The following is a 22,578-nucleotide window of genomic DNA, read 5'->3' on the forward strand; positions in this document are numbered from 1 at the left end:
TATTTAGAGACAACTGCCACTTTTCTTATCAGACAGATATCTCGTCCATATTATTTGCAATTGGTTTTGATGATTTGACGACTTTATGAGACGGTAAAGGACGGCATCAACTACCAACAACCTACGAGGGCTGTTCAGGTTTTCTGCTAAATCGTTCATGGAGATCAGGAACAGCAGAGGGCTTATAACGTTTCCTTGGGGAACTCCAGACATTATTTCTGTTTTACTCGATGAATATCCTCCAGTTACTACTAACAGCGATATTTGTGACACAAAATCACGAATTCAGCACCGTAACTGAGACGACACTCCATAGGCTTGGAATCTGACTAGAAGTAACTTGTCAGGAAAGCTATCTGGAAATCTAAAAATATGGAATCAATTTGACAGCCCCTGTCGATAGCACTCATTGCTTCATGATAATAAAGAGCTATCTGTTCCCCAATAAGTACATTTTTTGAATCCGTGTTGGCTGTTTGTCAATAAATCGTTTTCTTCGGGGTAATTCATAATGTTCGAACACAGAATATTTCCGAAAATCCTACTGCAAATCGACGTTAGTGACATGGGTCTGTAATCCAGCGGCTTACTCCTATTTCCTTTCTTTGGGGTTGGTGTGTCTTGCACAGCTTTCCAGTCTCTGGATACAGATCTTTCGACGAGCGAACGCTGGTGAATGGATGCTAATGGTGAAGTTATTGTATCAGTGTACTCTGAAAGGAACCTGTCTGGTACACAATCTGGACTGGAGTACTTTGTTTATTTTAAGTGGTTTAAGCTGTTTCTCGACACCGATGATATCCACTAAGTTACTCAAATAGACAGTTGTTCTTGATTCGAATTGTGGAATATTTACTTCTTCCTTTTTGATGAAGGGAATTCGGAAAACCGTAGTTGGCAACTCACATTGAAGTTCGTGTTAAATGTCGAGCTTCTGTAAAACTGCACCCGTCTTGGGCATTATACATTCTTTTAAATTTGGCAGGATTTTTTCGTTGTGTGGCAGCAGTGTTCTGACCTGTTTCGTGTACCATGGGGAATCCGTACCATCTCTTATTAATTTATTTGGTGTATAATTCTCAATTGCCGTCGATAGTATTTCTCTGAATTTAAACCACTTCTGCTCTACGCTTACCTAGTGGCAGTGCAAAGATTGGAGACTGTCTTTAGGAAGGTGTCAATGGAATTACCTGATTTTTTTTTAGATAGATGTGTTTTGCTTTTCTTTTCGGTGGGGTTGAACGTGAAAGTATTCAGTCTTGCTACCACAACCTTGTGGTCATTATTACCTGTATCCGCCATGACGCTCCCTGTTTGCTCAGGAAGGGAGGTTACAACCGTCTACATTTACAGTGGTCTCCTGAACTAATTGTTGAAAATAATTTTCTGACAAAGCTCGGATGACATTTTATGCCTACCACCGACTTTGAGTATGTGTTTGCGCTGACATGTAGAGGGCAGATTGAAGTTACCACCGACTATAATTCTATGATTGGGGTAACAATTTGAAATGCGGCGCAAGATTCAACTTAACCGTTAGGTAACTGTATCATCTGAGTCAGGGGGTCGTTAAAAGGAACCGGTTATTAATTTATTCCGTTTGCCAAGTATAACTTCTGCCCATACTAGCCCACAGGAATTATCCGTTTATATTTCACTATAAGTTAAACTACTTCTGACAGTAATAAAACATTCCATCACAAACTGTATTTACTCCACCCTTTCTCAACAGGGTTCGATCCTTTGTAAAAATTTCGGTTGAACTTATTTTCGACTGCAGCCGGGAGGAATCGGAACGAGACAGCTCCCCACGAGAAACTACTGTAAACGGGTGCTCTGCGGGCGCTAATCTTAGTTTAACTTATAGTGAAATATAAACGGATAATTCCTGTGGGCTAGTATGGGCAGAAGTTATACTTGGCAAACGGAATAAATTAATAACCGGTTATGGTAACTAATTAATGCATTTTGTGACGAATTTATTTCCTAGGACTACTGCATTGATGAGAAACTGCAGTGAAATGATATTCACATTTCTTTCAATTGACAAGGCGGAGAACACGGGGCAACTAAGTACGAAGCCTGGTATTGCATACGATTGGTGCAGCCTTATGACGAACGTCGTTTCGGACGTAATTTAAATTGACACCAACCTGTACTTCGTGAGGAACTCCACTGGATGACAACGAATTTTACATATTTAGCTTCTCATTAAAACATTCGAAGAAATTAGAAGCTTATTTGTGGTCTGTGAGTGAGCTTCGGTGGGTAGATTTCGATCTCATAACTGCGGACCAAGTTGATGGTACTTATATGGAGGTCTAGACAGACATAATCGTATCTGCGAACTAGGAAGTCGTGGAAATTTATGCTGAAGACAATCTTTATACGAGACTGCTAGACATTTTATTACGAAATCTATCACTGCCTGTCACACAGTAGATCGATACGTTCTAAATCTAGACATCCTACACTCACGTCTACTATGTTGATGACGGTGTGTCTGACCTTCGCGCTGAAGTTCCTAATAAGACCAATCGATGTAATAAGAGCTGCTCTCCATTTCAAGCATCGCATCATTAAGTATATTCGCTTGCGACCAAGGCTCCGACGAAATTAACACGCGATAATTCTCCTGAAAACGGCGCACAATTTGCACTTGCCCTGTGCTACATAATGGCGTCTGACAGTCTCATTTTCGCTCACTAGCCAGCCGGCACAACTGCGGGTGCCCTCTTGGTTCCCTAGCCGCCTCGAACAGGCCTGCTCTAGGTAGTAGCCACACAGATAACTAAAATAAGTCGCTCCTGTTTGAAGCTCGAAAACAATAATTCACAAACTAACGGTGTACTCGCCCGATCTGCTACAGGAACGTAAGGAGGTGTGTCAGTGACGGCCTAACCAATCTGCCTGTTGCATCTAAACAGCACACCGGCATCGGCCCAGCAGACTGGTGTGGCAGCATAGCGACTCTGTCAGAGTGGGAAAGGCTCAGGTTGGCGGCGCTCCCGGCCTTGGCAGCCAGCCACGCAGCCGCTCACAACTGGGTTACTCTCTCTCCACAGCGAGGCTGCCACACGAGAAACACCTCGTATCGGCGGCTCGTTGGTCTAGGGGTATGATTCTCGCTTAGGGTGCGAGAGGTCCCGGGTTCAAATCCCGGACGAGCCCGTATTTTTTGATTTCCCAAAGCCAAAATACTTGGAACGATGTGGATCCTTGCGATAGCAAGGCAGACACGCCGCACACGCCGTGTCCGCCGTCATCAGCAACTTACGAGCCCACCGTCGCCATCGATTTCTTCCTCCCATCCCTCTACCTAGCCAAGGTCAAGGGCAATGTCATGTGTCAAACTGTGTGCTCAAGCATGCAAAGTGCAAGATGAAACTGCAAGTGTCGCAGTCCCAAAATGTACGTACAGTGTCCTTTCCTCGTAGCCAAATAAATCAGGCAAAAAAATGATCGGGTATAAATACAATGAAAAAGGGTATCTAATAGGTGTATCAATGCAACAATGTAATTTAAGCAGTGTCTTTCATATATTAACATGCGCTCTTGCGCTCGCTCTCTGTCTCTCGTTACGTATTTCGTTCATGTGGTATAGATGTAAATTTCTCACCATATGCCTAAATGTTGTATCTTTCTTTGTGTATTATTATATTCCACCTTATACATTGTTTGCCTCATTAATATGTATGTGAAATTGTTGTGTCCACCTAAATGCAGTATATTAGTATCCTTCACATTATTATAACCATATGGTTTTTTGTCAGAGATGTTATATGTGCAGTTTCTGTCAACCTGCAGCACGTATGTGAAATCTAAAAAAAACATTTAAACTTAAACTACAACAAACCAAAGTAGGGCAAGTGTTGTAACGAACCACTGAAATTGAAACTTAATGTTATTTAATTATTATTTTTCATGATTTCATATTATAGAAGAACATTGGTCATCAGATAGTAATAAGGACTCTGAATTGGTCTACGTAGCAATAATAATCACTCTTCGCATTGATGACATGTATACGTTATTATAGGTGATGTGTAACAATTTTTCTCGTTTCACCCATTGGCCACAAAACTATTTTGGCTGCCATTTTTACCTTATTGCAGGTTCTCCAACACTGCGCTGTTACTTCGGGTCGCAGCTCTGCAGACTCGCACTAACGGAAGACATTTGTAGCGCTGAGTGTGAAGTTATTTGCCACTTTATCCGAATTTATAGCTGCGGTAAAGAAACGGAATGCGCATGTACGAATAACGAACAACTTCGGACATATATTATTACAACTTCTCAAGAACTATTTGATACAGAAGCCATCTTCGCTAAGCAGAATGTTCTTTCTTTAAGCCAAGTTGATAGCACATGCTTGTAGTCTTCAAAACTTCGTCCCATCTGCCGCATCTACGACCTTTAAAGTGAGAGTAGTTGGCGTTTGTGATGTACAAGATTTACTCAATAGCTGAGAACTTATTATTATTCTAAAAATAACTGTTCAATGGATTTGAACTTTTTTCATAAAGTTGCCAAATCATTTAAAGTAGAGCAAACGTATTGCCTGATGATTTTAATAGGAAAGTACGTCACGGCTAATGCACAAGCTTAATACTGATTTCTTCTTTAATAATAAGTGATCCAGGATTAATTAACAAGTCGTCGTTTATACCACTGGCAGTTCGCATGGGCTTGGTGTGCCGAATTGTGGCGTTGCCTAAGCGTTGTTCTACGTACTGAATATTTGTAGCTGCGAACAGAAATTAAAGGTTCTGTGGTTCTGATGGTAATAGTTAATGATGAAAAGTGTTCTAGGTTGTCACTTACCTTTTCGTCGCGCTACTACAAAAGCTCCCAGTTTTTGACCAACGTAAATGGTGTTTTCTCCTGTGTGGTTTTTCCGTTCCTTACTTTCTCTTCTTTACAAGAACGGCATGAACTAGAGCAAGTAAGCAGTCCGCACGACGTGGCTGGCAAGGGGGCACGTTTCTCTTAGACGTAGAGCTGTTCGCGAAGATGCAATATTCAGAGGAACAAAAGTATGTCTAATTCATTTCAAGGATGACGTGGATAATAAGCAATTTAAAAAAAGATATAACTATTTTTCTGACATACGCACTAGTACTCCCAAGTGACTGCTCAGATGAAATGTACACTGTAAAATCTCACACTGAAGTCTCTAAAAGAAAAATAGCATGTAGTTGTTTTATCAAAGACAAAGAGGAATGATGTAGTTCTCCACCTCAAAGACTGGTTTTAAACGGCAGTTGAGACAATAATGAAACCGGGATGAGTCGACTTGATGGACACATCGGAAACATAAGAGTTCGAAAGTGACGTGTGTGAAGTGATATGATGTATCTAAAAGGTCTTGACAGTTGTTAACCTGAAGCAGTTTGTACTATTGTATGATGTGCGCCTCTTTTTTATACAAACTGTTTCCGTGATGCTGTTACAAACTTTCTATAATGATGGAGAAGGGTGAATGTATCAATTTCAGACAAGGGATCCTGATCTGGAACGACCGAGATGGAAGTTATAACCCAAAATCGTTCTGATACCTCTGACAGTGAAATATTTGTACCGGTACAGATATTGCTAAGATTGTGGGAATGACAACTTTCAAAACCGGCAGTATGGCTCGAAACAAGACAAAAGTCCACTAAACATGGGACTTAAGAGCCATCTGTTCAGTAGCACACGTGGTTCACAATAGCGAAGACTTAAGTGCTCACAGCTCTTAAGATATGTATTTTACAATCCCTGTTTACTCCACATTTTTTACTTGTTTTCGTCCATACTATCACATCTGAAAATTGCCTGACCTACATTGTTAACAACGACAGTACCAGTACATCTGTTCCATTGTCTGAGGTATCAGATTTTGGCATAAGATTTACGACTCAGTCGTTTTTCGCACCAGGGTTCCTTATCTCAAATTTATACATTCATCCTTCTGTATCATCCCCAAAAGTTTGTAACATCATGATGGAATCTCACTTTATACTCCTCTGGACTGGCATTGCATGAGTGAAATTCAAAGAAATTACTTACTCCTATTTTATTGCCAAACTGGAATAGAGGTCTCAGAGCCGTTTGAACCAACCTGAAATTTATTTTCCTTTTCAACATATTCCCTTTGTAAATTTAAACACTTATCCCGTCGCTAGACAAGGCGCTAAAAGACTGCAGCACAGAATTCGTGTAGCGTCGCTCACATGTAACGATTAACCTATCCAGATATAAATTACTGTAACCCATAAGAGCGATGTTTTCTGGGGGTAGTGAAATGCTCCTAGATGGGGGGACAACGCGCCATCACTGGATGACCATGGCGGCCAGGACACTCCTTGTTTGTGACCATTTATATCGTATGCTGCATTTCTGTATCCAATTGAAAACACATTTCCATGAAATACAATATATTTACACCTATATACGGGACACATTTCGCCCGGAAGTGCCCTGCGGACATCCCCTCGAATCACAAAGCCACGTTGTTCTAGTCGGGTACACACTTATAGCACACCTGCCATCTTGGTTTGACTACAGATCATCAACCATTGGCCGCGGAATACTTTGTATCTGCTACATTCCAAGTGATATGTTTTGTCACCTTCTAGACACATATAGGCGCGAAATTTAAAACGATATGCGGTATTGCCGCCCTTGCTACTTACTGACTCACCCTCGTAAAGCCATGGCTGTCCACAGTACAAGTAGAACGGGGCCACGCTACTTTTTCCGGTTATGCTATGCGGGCAGCTCACTTCACAGCTGCAACGGAAGATTTGTGTCAGTCTCAATCGGAGAAACCGCACAAGAATACGGAAATGTTTATTCACGGGGAATTTAAGGATTATGTAGTAGGTTGGCCAAAAGAAACGGCAAAAACACGATGCGCCAGAAAGAACTGTATTCGAGAGATTTGGTGTGAACACTTCAATTGTTTTATTTACTCCTGAACAGGACATGTAAAGAACAGAAAAATTCGAAATAGTTGTTTTAAATAAATTCACTTCCTAATTTGTATTAAGATGGTACCAAGTCTTAGGCATGAAGTGTTAAAAATCAGTTTGACCATTTGCTCACTCGATGAGTCCGGGTATATTTATACCAGTGAGCTGCTTCTTTAGGCATTTCTACAATGTGACGCCAGTAATCATTGTCAAAAAATTCTTTTCGTGCGAGTAAGCCTTTATAAAACACAATTTTTCCCCCACAGGTTTCAGCATCATTGTCTGAAGGTGTTATTTGTATAATGCTTGAAAATGGTTTTTATAATAAAATCTTAGATGTACATGCAGCCTTGCACGCAGCAGCGAAAAATGAGGGAGGCCATCGAAATACACTCCTGGAAATTGAAATAAGAACACCGTGAATTCATTGTCCCAGGAAGGGGAAACTTTATTGACACATTCCTGGGGTCAGATACATCACATGATCACACTGACAGAACCACAGGCACATAGACACAGGCAACAGAGCATGCACAATGTCGGCACTAGTACAGTGTATATCCACCTTTCGCAGCAATGCAGGCTGCTATTCTCCCATGGAGACGATCGTAGAGATGCTGGATGTAGTCCTCTGGAACGGCTTGCCATGCCATTTCCACCTGGCGCCTCAGTTGGACGAGCGTTCGTGCTGGACGTGCAGACCGCGTGAGACGACGCTTCATCCAGTCCCAAACATGCTCAATGGGGGACAGATCCGGAGATCTTGCTGGCCAGGGTAGTTGACTTACACCTTCTAGAGCACATTGGGTGGCACGGGATACATGCGGACGTGCATTGTGCTGTTGGAACAGCAAGTTCCCTTGCCGGTCTAGGAATGGTAGAACGATGGGTTCGATGACGGTTTGGATGTACCGTGCACTATTCAGTGTCCCCTCGACGATCACCAGAGGTGTACGGCCAGTGTAGGAGATCGCTTCCCACACCATGATGCCGGGTGTTGGCCCTGTGTGCCTCGGTCGTATGCAGTCCTGATTGTGGCGCTCACCTGCACGGCGCCAAACACGCATACGACCATCATTGGCACTAAGGAAGAAGCGACTCTCATCGCTGAAGACGACACGTCTCCATTCGTCCCTCCATTCACGCCTGCCGCGACACCACTGGAGGCGGGCTGCACGATGTTGGGGCGTGAGCGGAAGACGGCCTAACGGTGTGCTGGACCGTAGCCCAGCTTCATGGAGACGGTTGCGAATGGTCCTCGCCGATACCCCAGGAGCAACAGTGTCCCTAATTTGCTGGGAAGTGGCGGTGCGGTCCCCTACGGCACTGCGTAGGATCTCCTACGGTCTTGGCGTGCATCCGTGCGTCGCTGCGGTCCGGTCCCAGGTCGACGGGTACGTGCACCTTCCGCCGACCACTGGCGACAACATCGATGTACTGTGGAGACCTCACGCCCCACGTGTTGAGCAATTCGGCGGTACGTCCACCCGGCCTCCCGCATGCCCACTATACGCCCTCGCTCAGAGTCCGTCAACTGCACATACGGTTCACGTCCATGCTGTCGCGCCATACTACCAGTGTTAAAGACTGCGATGGAGCTCCGTATGCCACGGCAAACTGGCTGACACTGACGACGGCGGTGCACAAATGCTGCGCAGCTAGCGCCATTCGACGGCCAACACCGCGGTTCCTGGTGTGTCCGCTGTGCCGTGCGCGTGATCATTGCTTGTACAGCCCTCTCGCAGTGTCCGGAGCAAGTATGGTGGGTCTGACACACCGGTGTCAATGTGTTCTTTTTTCCATTTCCAGGAGTGTAATTAGATGCTCCAGCGCCATGAACAGGGAGGCTGGCAGTATAACATGTCACACCCAGCCTGTCTGAAAGCTTTCGATCAAGTTGCAAACCTGGTTTCATATATCCTTAGAAGATTGAAAGAAGACGAGTCACTCTCTCATTCTCCATGCTCAAGGGTACAATTTAACGTTGATTTTTGGCCCAAGACATCATGTTTGTGAGACGACAGGAAGTTATCAGCATGAGCAGGCATTGATGGAAGCGTGTACATAGTTAATACATGCAGGCTCTTGATGGTGGCTCTCCTTTGAGTAGTGTTTTTCTGGAGCTGAGAACAAGCAGACAGTTTGCTCATTTGACAGTAAATCTTGCAATGGACGTTTGGGGATTGAAAGCCACATGCTGCTATTAGGGAAAGGAACATCTCGAAGCATTTGCTGGGGACAGAAAGCTGGGCTCAAGAATTTCACCCACAGTGTGCAGACAGTGCGTCAGGTGCCTCTTCCGACAGCGGAGGCCGGGGCTGTGAAAGATCTAGATCGCCCAGCCAACGAGTTATGACAGCATCGTAAATGCCCTCTATGAACACGGATGACGCCCATAGGAATACTCGAGTTTCCATGTTCAGTGTGGACAGTACGCTATCGAGGGAGCCATACGATGGTGTCATCCCACGGTCTGTACAGCTTCTGGGAGCCTCTGGCCTTCAGACGATTTTAAAAGGTATGCAACATTTGTGGCGGCTCTGAAATGGTCTATGTTGGGACACAAAAATCACTTCTCTCGATTTAGCCGGGGCCCCGGGTCAGAGTCATGGTAACGTTTACGCTGCCCAGATAATAAGCTTCATGATAAATATTTTGTCCACCTTAGAGCTGTACGGAAACTAAAAATAACACCCTGCTTGAAGCGGCTGTGCAAAAGAAAAAAAAGAGGAAAAAAAGTCAGGAGCACAATGTCTCCCCCTCTCTGTGCGGCCATCTGCGAGTCCAGGATTGGCCACTTCTACTGAAAAGTGAAGAATAATGTTAACTGATGAGAGCGGGCAGACGTGGCAAAGGGCGGACAGACTGGCAAAGAGCGGGTAGGCGTGGCAAAGGGCGGGCAGACGTGGCAAAGGGCGGGCAGACGTGGCAAAGGGCGGGCAGACGTGGCAAAGGGCGGACAGACTGGCAAAGAGCGGGCAGGCGTGGCGAAGAGCGGGCAGGCGTGGCGAAGAGCGGGCAGGCGTGGCGAAGAGCGGGCAGGCGTGGCGAAGAGCGGGCAGGCGTGGCCAAGAGCGGGCAGGCGTGGCGAAGAGCGGGCAGGCGTGGCGAAGAGCGGGCAGGCGTGGCGAAGAGCGGGCAGGCGTGGCGAAGAGCGGGCAGGCGTGGCGAAGAGCGGGCAGGCGTGGCGAAGAGCGGGCAGGCGTGGCGAAGAGCGGGCAGGCGTGGCGAAGAGCGGGCAGGCGTGGCGAAGAGCGGGCAGGCGTGGCGAAGAGCGGGCAGGCGTGGGGAAGAGCGGGCAGGCGTGGCGAAGAGCGGGCAGACGTGGCGAAGAGCGGGCAGACGTGGCGAAGAGCGGGCAGACGTGGCGAAGAGCGGGCAGACGTGGCGAAGAGCGGGCAGACGTGGCGAAGAGCGGGCAGACGTGGCGAAGAGCGGGCAGACGTGGCGAAGAGCGGGCAGACGTGGCGAAGAGCGGGCAGACGTGGCGAAGAGCGGGCAGACGTGGCGAAGAGCGGGCAGACGTGGCGAAGAGCGGGCAGACGTGGCGAAGAGCGGGCAGACGTGGCGAAGAGCGGGCAGACGTGGCGAAGAGCGGGCAGACGTGGCGAAGAGCGGGCAGACGTGGCGAAGAGCGGGCAGACGTGGCGAAGAGCGGGCAGACGTGGCGAAGAGCGGGCAGACGTGGCGAAGAGCGGGCAGACGTGGCGAAGAGCGGGCAGACGTGGGCAGGCGTGGCAAAGAGCGGGCAGGCGTGGCAAAGAGCGGGCAGGCGTGGCAAAGAGCGGGCAGGCGTGGCAAAGAGCGGGCAGGCGTGGCAAAGAGCGGGCAGGCGTGGCAAAGAGCGGGCAGGCGTGGCAAAGAGCGGGCAGACGTGGCAAAGAGCGGGCAGACGTGGCAAAGAGCGGGCAGACGTGGCAAAGAGCGGGCAGACGTGGCAAAGAGCGGGCAGACGTGGCAAAGGGCGGGCAGGCGTGGCAAAGGGCGGGCAGGCGTGGCAAAGGGCGGGCAGGCGTGGCAAAGGGCGGGCAGGCGTGGCAAAGGGCGGGCAGGCGTGGCAAAGGGCGGGCAGGCGTGCCGAAGGGCGGGTAGGCGTGGCGAAGGGCGGGTAGGCGTGGCGAAGAGCGAGCAGGCGTGGCGAAGAGCGGGCAGGCGTGGCGAAGAGCGGGCAGGCGTGGCGAAGGTCGGGCAGACGTGGCGAAGGTCGGGCAGACGTGGCGAAGGTCGGGCAGACGTGGCGAAGGTCGGGCAGACGTGGCGAAGGGCGGGCAGACGTGGCGAAGGGCGGGCAGACGTGGCGAAGGGCGGGCAGACGTGGCGAAGGGCGGGCAGACGTGGCGAAGGGCGGGCAGACGTGGCAAAGAGCGGGCAGACGTGGCAAAGAGCGGGCAGACGTGGCAAAGAGCGGGCAGACGTGGCAAAGAGCGGGCAGACGTGGCAAAGAGCGGGCAGGCGTGGCAAAGAGCGGGCAGGCGTGGCAAAGAGCGGGCAGACGTGGCAAAGAGCGGGCAGGCGTGGCAAAGAGCGGGCAGGCGTGGCAAAGAGCGGGCAGGCGTGGCAAAGAGCGGGCAGGCGTGGCAAAGAGCGGGCAGGCGTGGCAAAGAGCGGGCAGGCGTGGCAAAGAGCGGGCAGACGTGGACAAGGGCGGGCAGACGTGGCAAAGAGCGGGCAGACGTGGCAAAGAGCGGGCAGACGTGGCAAAGGGCGGGCAGACGTGGCAAAGAGCGGGCAGACGTGGCAAAGGGCGGGCAGACGTGGCAAAGAGCGGGCAGACGTGGCAAAGAGCGGGCAGACGTGGCAAAGAGCGGGCAGACGTGGCAAAGAGCGGGCAGACGTGGCAAAGAGCGGGCAGACGTGGCAAAGAGCGGGCAGACGTGGCAAAGAGCGGGCAGACGTGGCAAAGAGCGGGCAGACGTGGCAAAGAGCGGGCAGACGTGACAAAGAGCGGGCAGGCGTGGCAAAGGGCGGGCAGACGTGGCAAAGGGCGGGCAGACGTGGCAAAGAGCGGGCAGGCGTGGCAAAGAGCGGGCAGGCGTGGCAAAGAGCGGGCAGACGTGGCGAAGAGCGGGCAGGCGTGGCGAAGAGCGGGCAGACGTGGCGAAGAGCGGGCAGGCGTGGCGAAGAGCGAGCAGACGTGGCGAAGAGCGGGCAGACGTGGCGAAGAGCGGGCAGACGTGGCGAAGAGCGGGCAGACGTGGCGAAGAGCGGGCAGACGTGGCGAAGAGCGGGCAGACGTGGCGAAGAGCGGGCAGACGTGGCGAAGAGCGGGCAGACGTGGCAAAGAGCGGGCAGACGTGGCAAAGGGCGGGCAGACGTGGCAAAGGGCGGGCAGACGTGGCAAAGGGCGGGCAGACGTGGCAAAGAGCGGGCAGACGTGGCAAAGAGCGGGCAGACGTGGCAAAGAGCGGGCAGGCGTGGCAAAGAGCGGGCAGGCGTGGCAAAGAGCGGGCAGGCGTGGCAAAGAGGGGGCAGGCGTGGCAAAGAGCGGGCAGGCGTGGCAAAGAGCGGGCAGGCGTGGCAAAGAGCGGGCAGGCGTGGCAAAGAGCGGGCAGACGTGGCGAAGAGCGGGCAGACGTGGCGAAGAGCGGGCAGACGTGGCGAAGAGCGGGCAGACGTGGCGAAGAGCGGGCAGACGTGGCGAAGAGCGGGCAGACGTGGCGAAGAGCGGGCAGACGTGGCGAAGAGCGGGCAGACGTGGCGAAGAGCGGGCAGACGTGGCGAAGAGCGGGCAGGCGTGGCAAAGAGCGGGCAGGCGTGGCAAAGAGCGGGCAGGCGTGGCAAAGAGCGGGCAGGCGTGGCAAAGAGCGGGCAGGCGTGGCAAAGAGCGGGCAGGCGTGGCAAAGAGCGGGCAGGCGTGGCAAAGAGCGGGCAGGCGTGGCAAAGAGCGGGCAGGCGTGGCAAAGAGCGGGCAGGCGTGGCAAAGAGCGGGCAGGCGTGGCAAAGAGCGGGCAGGCGTGGCAAAGAGCGGGCAGGCGTGGCAAAGAGCGGGCAGGCGTGGCAAAGAGCGGGCAGGCGTGGCAAAGAGCGGGCAGGCGTGGCAAAGAGCGGGCAGGCGTGGCAAAGAGCGGGCAGACGTGGCAAAGAGCGGGCAGACGTGGCAAAGAGCGGGCAGACGTGGCAAAGAGCGGGCAGGCGTGGCAAAGGGCGGGCAGGCGTGGCAAAGGGCGGGCAGGCGTGGCAAAGGGCGGGCAGGCGTGGCAAAGGGCGGGCAGGCGTGGCAAAGGGCGGGCAGGCGTGGCAAAGGGCGGGCAGGCGTGGCAAAGGGCGGGCAGGCGTGGCAAAGGGCGGGCAGGCGTGGCAAAGGGCGGGCAGGCGTGGCAAAGGGCGGGCAGGCGTGGCAAAGGGCGGGTAGGCGTGGCGAAGGGCGGGTAGGCGTGGCGAAGAGCGAGCAGGCGTGGCGAAGAGCGAGCAGGCGTGGCGAAGAGCGGGCAGGCGTGGCGAAGGTCGGGCAGACGTGGCGAAGGTCGGGCAGACGTGGCGAAGGTCGGGCAGACGTGGCGAAGGTCGGGCAGATGTGGCGAAGGGCGGGCAGACGTGGCGAAGGGCGGGCAGACGTGGCGAAGGGCGGGCAGACGTGGCGAAGGGCGGGCAGACGTGGCGAAGGGCGGGCAGGCGTGGCGAAGGGCGGGCAGGCGTGGCGAAGAGCGGGCAGGCGTGGCGAAGAGCGGGCAGGCGTGGCGAAGAGCGGGCAGACGTGGCGAAGAGCGGGCAGGCGTGGCGAAGAGCGGGCAGGCGTGGCGAAGAGCGGGCAGGCGTGGCGAAGAGCGGGCAGACGTGGCGAAGAGCGGGCAGACGTGGCGAAGAGCGGGCAGACGTGGCAAAGGGCGGGCAGGCGTGGCAAAGAGCGGGCAGGCGTGGCAAAGAGCGGGCAGACGTGGCGAAGAGCGGGCAGACGTGGCGAAGAGCGGGCAGACGTGGCGAAGAGCGGGCAGACGTGGCGAAGAGCGGGCAGACGTGGCGAAGAGCGGGCAGACGTGGCGAAGAGCGGGCAGACGTGGCGAAGAGCGGGCAGACGTGGCGAAGAGCGGGCAGACGTGGCGAAGAGCGGGCAGACGTGGCGAAGAGCGGGCAGGCGTGGCGAAGAGCGGTCAGGCGTGGCGAAGAGCGGTCAGGCGTGGCGAAGAGCGGTCAGGCGTGGCGAAGAGCGGGCAGACGTGGCGAAGAGCGGGCAGACGTGGCGAAGAGCGGGCAGACGTGGCGAAGAGCGGGCAGACGTGGCGAAGAGCGGGCAGACGTGGCGAAGAGCGGGCAGACGTGGCGAAGAGCGGGCAGACGTGGCGAAGAGCGGGCAGACGTGGCGAAGAGCGGGCAGACGTGGCAAAGAGCGGGCAGACGTGGCAAAGGGCGGGCAGACGTGGCAAAGGGCGGGCAGACGTGGCAAAGGGCGGGCAGACGTGGCAAAGGGCGGGCAGACGTGGCAAAGGGCGGGCAGACGTGGCAAAGGGCGGGCAGGCGTGGCAAAGAGCGGGCAGGCGTGGCAAAGAGCGGGCAGGCGTGGCAAAGAGCGGGCAGGCGTGGCAAAGAGCGGGCAGGCGTGGCAAAGAGCGGGCAGGCGTGGCAAAGAGCGGGCAGGCGTGGCAAAGAGCGGGCAGACGTGGCAAAGGGCAGGCAGACGTGGCAAAGGGCGGGCAGACGTGGCAAAGGGCGGGCAGACGTGGCAAAGGGCGGGCAGACGTGGCAAAGGGCGGGCAGACGTGGCAAAGGGCGGGCAGACGTGGCAAAGGGCGGGCAGACGTGGCAAAGAGCGGGCAGACGTGGCAAAGGGCGGGCAGACGTGGCAAAGAGCGGGCAGACGTGGCAAAGAGCGGGCAGACGTGGCAAAGAGCGGGCAGACGTGGCAAAGAGCGGGCAGACGTGGCAAAGAGCGGGCAGGCGTGGCAAAGAGCGGGCAGACGTGGCAAAGGGCGGGCAGACGTGGCAAAGAGCGGGCAGACGTGGCAAAGAGCGGGCAGGCGTGGCAAAGAGCGGGCAGGCGTGGCAAAGAGCGGGCAGGCGTGGCAAAGAGCGGGCAGGCGTGGCAAAGAGCGGGCAGACGTGGACAAGGGCGGGCAGACGTGGCAAAGAGCGGGCAGACGTAACAAAGAGCGGGCAGACGTGGCAAAGGGCGGGCAGACGTGGCAAAGAGCGGGCAGACGTGGCAAAGGGCGGGCAGACGTGGCAAAGAGCGGGCAGACGTGGCAAAGAGCGGGCAGACGTGGCAAAGAGCGGGCAGACGTGGCAAAGAGCGGGCAGACGTGACAAAGAGCGGGCAGGCGTGGCAAAGAGCGGGCAGACGTGGCAAAGGGCGGGCAGACGTGGCAAAGAGCGGGCAGGCGTGGCAAAGAGCGGGCAGGCGTGGCAAAGAGCGGGCAGGCGTGGCAAAGAGCGGGCAGGCGTGGCAAAGAGCGGGCAGGCGTGGCAAAGAGCGGGCAGGCGCGGCGAAGAGCGGGCAGGCGCGGCGAAGAGCGGGCAGACGTGGCGAAGAGCGGGCAGGCGTGGCGAAGAGCGAGCAGACGTGGCGAAGAGCGGGCAGACGTGGCGAAGAGCGGGCAGACGTGGCGAAGAGCGGGCAGACGTGGCGAAGAGCGGGCAGACGTGGCGAAGAGCGGGCAGACGTGGCGAAGAGCGGGCAGACGTGGCGAAGAGCGGGCAGACGTGGCGAAGAGCGGGCAGACGTGGCGAAGAGCGGGCAGACGTGGCGAAGAGCGGGCAGACGTGGCGAAGAGCGGGCAGACGTGGCGAAGAGCGGGCAGACGTGGCAAAGAGCGGGCAGACGTGGCAAAGAGCGGGCAGACGTGGCAAAGGGCGGGCAGACGTGGCAAAGGGCGGGCAGACGTGGCAAAGGGCGGGCAGACGTGGCAAAGAGCGGGCAGACGTGGCAAAGAGCGGGCAGACGTGGCAAAGAGCAGGCAGACGTGGCAAAGAGCGGGCAGGCGTGGCAAAGAGCGGGCAGGCGTGGCAAAGAGCGGGCAGGCGTGGCAAAGAGCGGGCAGGCGTGGCAAGGAGCGGGCAGGCGTGGCAAAGAGCGGGCAGGCGTGGCAAAGAGCGGGCAGGCGTGGCAAAGAGCGGGCAGGCGTGGCAAAGGGCGGGCAGGCGTGGCAAAGGGCGGGCAGACGTGGCAAAGGGCGGGCAGACGTGGCAAAGGGCGGGCAGACGTGGCAAAGGGCGGGCAGACGTGGCAAAGGGCGGGCAGACGTGGCAAAGGGCGGGCAGACGTGGCAAAGGGCGGGCAGACGTGGCAAAGGGCGGGCAGACGTGGCAAAGGGCGGGCAGACGTGGCAAAGGGCGGGCAGACGTGGCAAAGAGCGGGCAGACGTGGCAAAGGGCGGGCAGACGTGGCAAAGAGCGGGCAGACGTGGCAAAGAGCGGGCAGACGTGGCAAAGAGCGGGCAGACGTGGCAAAGAGCGGGCAGACGTGGCAAAGAGCGGGCAGGCGTGGCAAAGAGCGGGCAGACGTGGCAAAGAGCGGGCAGACGTGGCAAAGAGCGGGCAGACGTGGCAAAGGGCGGGCAGACGTGGCAAAGAGCGGGCAGGCGTGGCAAAGAGCGGGCAGGCGTGGCAAAGAGCGGGCAGGCGTGGCAAAGAGCGGGCAGGCGTGGCAAAGAGCGGGCAGGCGTGGCAAAGAGCGGGCAGGCGTGGCAAAGAGCGGGCAGGCGTGGCAAAGAGCGGGCAGGCGTGGCAAAGAGCGGGCAGGCGTGGCAAAGAGCGGGCAGACGTGGAAAAGGGCGGGCAGACGTGGCAAAGAGCGGGCAGACGTGGCAAAGAGCGGGCAGACGTGGCAAAGAGCGGGCAGACGTGGCAAAGAGCGGGCAGACGTGGCAAAGGGCGGGCAGACGTGGCAAAGAGCGGGCAGACGTGGCAAAGAGCGGGCAGACGTGGCAAAGGGCGGGCAGACGTGGCAAAGAGCGGGCAGACGTGGCAAAGAGCGGGCAGACGTGACAAAGAGCGGGCAGGCGTGGCAAAGAGCGGGCAGACGTGGCAAAGGGCGGGCAGACGTGGCAAAGAGCGGGCAGGCGTGGCAAAGAGCGGGCAGGCGTGGCAAAGAGCGGGCAGGCGTGGCAAAGAGCGGGCAGGCGTGGCAAAGAGCGGGCAGGCGTGGCAAAGAGCGGGCAGGCGTGGCAAAGAGCGGGCAGGCGTGGCAAAGAGCGGGCAGACATGGCAAAGAGCGGGCAGACATGGCAAAGGGCGGGCAGACGTGGCAAAGAGCGGGCAGACGTGGCAAAGGGCGGGCAGACGTGACAAAGAGCGGGCAGACGTGGCAAAGAGCGGGCAGACGTGGCAAAGAGCGGGCAGGCGTGGCAAAGAGCGGGCAGACGTGGAGCTCGTGGAGTCTTTGTGATTTCACGAAAACCTTGTGGGGGCAGTTGCGCTTTTGCAGAGTTTACCGAGGTTTGATAGAAAGTGAGGACAGGAGAGGAGATTCTTGGCCTTGCGATTGAGACTCTGTCTGGAGTGGGTCTTCTGATTCAGACTGTGGTCTGGAGATGATACTGGTCTTGACTTGTTATGAGTGGGGTGCACCAGGTGACACCTGTCCAGAGCGTCACTGGTCTTGACTGGGGAGCCTGTGGTGAGGACTTGGCTGTACCGACAGTTACGACCTTCAGTCATCTCTGGCAACTCGCTGTACCGAGGGAAGGGCAATCTTATTCGTGACAGGTCTGCCACTCTGACGTATGATCATCTCGTGCGCACTCCCGTGTAGGTGAGTCAAATTGGTCCATGATGTGACCGGCGAACCGGAGTGTCACATGCTGCAATCGAAATCTGCCGAGATTTGAGGGCTTCGTCAGAGAGTAATTGCGATCCGTCGAACAGATCGCATATTTCGTGCTCGCGATAGTGAATTACAGGCGCCGCACATCACTGCTCCACAGACATTTGAACCACGACCGTCACCTGAGACAGAGCCGCACACCGAGAAAAAGGGGTCCTGTACTGCTGCTCCGGCTTGTTGGGGCAACCAAGATCACAATCTCGCCACTTGTTCGCAGCTGCACCAACGTTGTATTACTTCTGTGTAGAACAAATCTATCAAGGTCTATTCAGTGTTAGATAATTTCAGATTGCACTATCCATATTTTGAGGCAGAGTAAATACTTCAGACAAACCTTAGTCTTTGCCAACCAGCTGCCACACAGGGTTGTTCACTGTTCACTGCATATTTGTGCTACCATCAGATCATGTTTAATTTTGTTATCACACGTAACATTTATTTTTCTCCCATTTTTAATCAATAAACTTTTATAAATGTTTTTATAAAAGATCAATCCCATGTTGATTTATTACTCACCCATCAGCAATTGACAAAAATGATGGCACTGCCACCATTTTATCAATATTATTTGAGCACTCAAGCTCATATAGATTCTGATAAATGTGATAACCTCAAATGCAGGCTCTCAGCAACAAAAACGCAGTTAAAGGGCAAAACCAATTTAGCAGTCGCGTAGGTCAGGCAGTAATGGGGAACGTTCAGTAATTAAAGAGATTGCCGTCAGGGTGGTAACTCAGAATCGTTTGTCGCCTTCCAAAGTACACCCCAAGTCCAGTGCAATCTTGCAAGATGTCAAGGGACACTCAATCAAACGTTTGTTGAAAATATAGAAACAGGGGATTGACCTGGTTGCCTCCATGGAAGGGCCTGGGCATTTGGTGTGTGAAGAGCTTAAGTTGAGTTTCACATAATATATGTTCCCGACACCCATAGCTTTTTCATGGAGAAAGTTCTTTTGTTACAAGTAATTCGCAACAATTAAAGACACAACGTTCTAGGTTCCTGCTACAGATACGTGTGGATGATAGTTTTGTGTATCAGTGGAACTCCTTTTTTTATAGCTGGGTATGGTCTGGTTTTCCAAATCTCAAGGGACACATCTCTACTCAAGGGATCTTCTGTAGACAATTACAGCCAAGATCTCCAACGGAATCTTGATCCTTACTGAGATTGTAGAGAACAGCTACTTGCAGTATTATGAACTGTCTACTCTTTAAAAAGTGTAGCTAATAATTTTGGTTTCACTAAATTGATACCCTGAAATTAATGCAAAGAAATCACGCCTCCCATAAAGTGAAATGATTGGATAATTTATTTATGAAAGGATGTCTTTATTAATCTTCAATACGAGTAACTGTACAGAGCTCAGCAATTAGCGTGATGCCTGCATGTGCAGAATACTATGAAGAAAGCGCGGTGAACCGCTATGGGTCGACTACTGCGAACTCCTGTGGCCCTAAGTGGGAAACATATCCCGTGTGAAAGGTAAAAGATTCTATCTCGAATGTTGTAGAAGGTTCTTGACGAATGGAAACCTTTTGTAGCGTGAGAAATGCTCGAATCAGTTTCGTCGAAGAAAAATCCGCGGGGGTTGTCTGCTCAGCAATATATGGAACTATCAATGCAGCACAAAATAGTAACCCCAACTTACAAACTATTCATTTTATGTAGCACACTGTTAATCATCAACTAAAGCAGGATATGTAAAATGATACCTACACGTTAAATATCTTATCATTATTTTATAAATTAGATATTGTTGTGTGTAATTTACGAGGTCGAGTCGTACGTAAAGAGAGGAAATGCGGCCCAGCAAGACTTAAAAGCCGATTCCATACCGGCCGAAGGTGTGTAGTAATGCTATGGAAAAATGTTAGGCTCGGTGCTAAAACAGGAGTTTTACAAGAACAAAGCATTACTACACGGATTGTTTGAAAGAAGTTCTAAGCAGCAGCAGGTTTTACTTACGCGTAGTTACAAGTTAGTTACATTTCTATCAGGTAATGACTTTTGCTGAGTGAAAAGGAAAGGTGTACCTTTTGGCTATGAGGGTGTTTCGAGCGAGGATTGTGCGCGTTCATTAGACAAGATGCCTCTATTTTCGAAGTTATTTCACTAGTTTTCGGTGTCGCTGATCGCCTACTGGTCCAATGATGATGCTTTAATTCTTGTTCATAGATAAGTTTAGAACACGAAGCTGGGCAAACCTTTCAGTATGAAGCTCAGTTTCACGTTATGTTTTGGAAGGACGACGTAAAGGCTCGCATGGTGTTGCGTTTTCGGTTTCAAGTGCGTGTGTCAGTTTTATAGTCGCACACACATTTTAAATTCTTAATTCTGTTCCAGATTGTTATCGGTCACATTCGGGCTAACGTTCTTATTTCTTCCTTTGTGAGTATTGTGTCCATGAACTATGAATATAAGCATAATTGATATCGATCTCATAAAGGTATGTCATCTTTCATGCGCTCTTGCTAATTTCGAAGCACCGAAAGTGACTGTTTTGACCGAATCTATGAATTCATATATTGCCGATCAAGAGATGACTACCCACCTTTGCAGTAAATACGAGTACCATCTTCGTTATTGTCTCGGATACGTTACTGACGATCTCATTCTGCGGCCACTGTTTCTAACATTTAAAATAGGAGAATTACATACAGCACGTAACAGTGAGAACGGAGCTGCGGGACCAACCCGTGGGTGCAATGGCTACATCCCAGTGCTGCCTAGTCTGTGTTTGATGGGCTTACAGATACTACAGTTTGCAGTAGATCTGTTGACACACAGCCTACGCCGGCAAGTAAGCAGCTAGAGACGAAGTACTCAAGTTACTGGACGCCGAGTACTTACTGAGTCAAAACCCTTGAGGTTTCGTCATAGCCGTTACGAGCATCAATCTAGTAATTGTAGTAGTTAGATGTAAGCCTTCAAACCAGGCATGTTCCAGGTTTCAGTGATCGGAGCTGCTTTTCAGCATCACTATAACAGACTTCCAGATTGAAATTTTCACTCTACAGCGGAGTGTGCGCTGATATGAAACTTCCTGGCAGATTAAAACTGTGTGCCGGACCGAGACTCGAACTCGGGACCTTTGCCCTTCGCGGGCAAGTGCTCTACCGACTGAGCTACCCAGGCACGACCCACGCCCCGTCCTCACAGCTTTACTTCTACCAGTACCTCGTCTCCTACCTTCCAAACTTTACAGAAGCTCTCCTGCGAACCTTGCAGAACTAGCACTCCTGAAAGAAAGGGTATTGTGGAGACATGGCTTAGCCACAGCCTGGGGGATGTTTCTAGAATGAAATTTTCACTCTACAGCGGAGTGTGCGCTGATATGAAACTGGCAGAAGTAAAGCTGTGAGGACGGGGCGTGAGTCGTGCCTGGGTAGCTCAGTCGGTAGATCACTTGTCCGCGAAAGGCAAAGGTCCCGACTTCGAGTCTCGGTCCGGCACACAAATTTAATCTGCCAGGAAGTTTCAGACTTTCAGATGTTGGAAAGAAGTAGAGAAGTACTGGCGGAGGTAAAAAAGAGTGCGATTCCTGAGTTGTGCCCTGCGTAGCTGAGTAGGCAAAGGGTCTGGTTTCTAGTATGGTTGGCACACTATTCTAATGTCAGATTTTCACACTAGCGCGCACTCCGCAGCAGATTGAAAATTCATTCAGGATTTTATGACATTTCAGTTCGCGTTTCGTCTATAAGGGTCTAGATACTGATTTATGTGCCGCTAACAGCGTGCCGTGTTTCACTTGTTCAAGGCATCACCATGAATTTGCCCGTCGGTTAACCTAGAGCGTTTTAGTTAAAATATATCTTGTCTATCTGCGAATATGTGCTTTGCTGTTTTCCTTTTGTTTCAGTTGGCGCTGTTTCTTATCGTCGTTCTTGATCTCTATCTTCTTTATTTATCCTCCTACGTAAATACATTTGTAGAGCTTTGTGGAGTATTCATTGGAACTTTGGCTACAGTTCCTCAAGTTATATTGCTCGGATAAATCTATCCTCTGCTTACGTTTGCTACTCCGCACAGAAGCAGAATGTGACGTTTCCTTGGAGCCTCACTTGGGGATCGTCGCTAATACCGCTTCTAGAGAATTTTTGAATCTGTTATGAACATGTCGCTGTGGATATTAACAACGTAACAAAACTAACTCCAGTCTGGAATATACCGCTCGTCTTGAAACAGATTAACGAGCTGGAGACCCAGAAACGCTTTTTCTTTAAAGTTAATTCTTAAAATTCGCTATCTGTCACGTCATTTTCTGCTTGTGATTATAAAAGTTTTATTTCTGCTAGCTGAACAATTCATATAGACTACGGACACACACGACAAGAACTACTTCATGCATTCTGAACGGAGTGTTCTCTATACGAGTTCAGGTTCTCTCTTCGTTAGCCTTTGGTAGTAAAGGAATCTACAAAAAATATTGATACTAAAACCATCTCTGTACAGATAACTTGCTGTGATCTGTACGATTTGTGGGCCACAAACAACACATCACATTAGCATACGAAATGGTCTGAAGTCAGAGTAACAACCATCAACTCAACTTGCAAAACACTCCATCCTAATACGTTTCAGAAGGCTTTTCTCAGTTCATAGATTGGCGTGCCATTACTCAACAAAAACACATATCAGTTTGCTGACTTGCAGTCTTTTTCGCAGGGGTTGAGTCACTGAGCTTACTTTAGGTTCAAATCTTCGTCCGGTCACCCATATTTAGAATTTCTGTGGTTTGTCTGAATCAGTTAAGGTGAACCCAGGACAATTCCTTTGCAAAGATTGTGCCCTATCCTACGACTGTCCATTCCGAGATTGTGCTTCGTTTGTAACGACCTCTTGGGCGACTGGATGTGTCTCTGT

At 52.2% G+C, this 22,578-nt stretch overlaps 3 protein-coding genes and 1 non-coding gene across 4 annotated transcripts in view; 2 read left to right on the forward strand and 2 right to left on the reverse strand.

Moving 5' to 3' along the window:
* The window catches only part of LOC126334527 (spindle and kinetochore-associated protein 1-like), a 424,403-nt gene that overhangs the window by 347,260 nt on the left and 54,565 nt on the right, over positions 1-22,578 (reverse strand). The gene's annotated exons all lie outside the window — the stretch shown is intronic.
* Trnap-agg (transfer RNA proline (anticodon AGG)) lies at positions 3,100-3,171 on the forward strand. The gene has a single exon. It is a non-coding gene; the product is annotated as a tRNA-Pro (tRNA).
* Positions 9,787-13,308, forward strand: LOC126335889 (hornerin-like). Its single transcript, XM_049999359.1, has one exon. The coding sequence runs from the start codon at positions 9,787-9,789 to the stop codon at positions 13,306-13,308; it is 3,522 nt and encodes a 1,173-aa protein (XP_049855316.1).
* LOC126335890 (proline-rich protein 36-like) lies at positions 14,045-17,092 on the reverse strand. Its single transcript, XM_049999360.1, has one exon. The coding sequence runs from the start codon at positions 17,090-17,092 to the stop codon at positions 14,045-14,047; it is 3,048 nt and encodes a 1,015-aa protein (XP_049855317.1).

The sequence above is a fragment of the Schistocerca gregaria genome, chromosome 2 (genome assembly GCF_023897955.1).
Source record: "Schistocerca gregaria isolate iqSchGreg1 chromosome 2, iqSchGreg1.2, whole genome shotgun sequence".
Taxonomy (NCBI): Eukaryota; Metazoa; Arthropoda; class Insecta; order Orthoptera; family Acrididae; genus Schistocerca; species Schistocerca gregaria.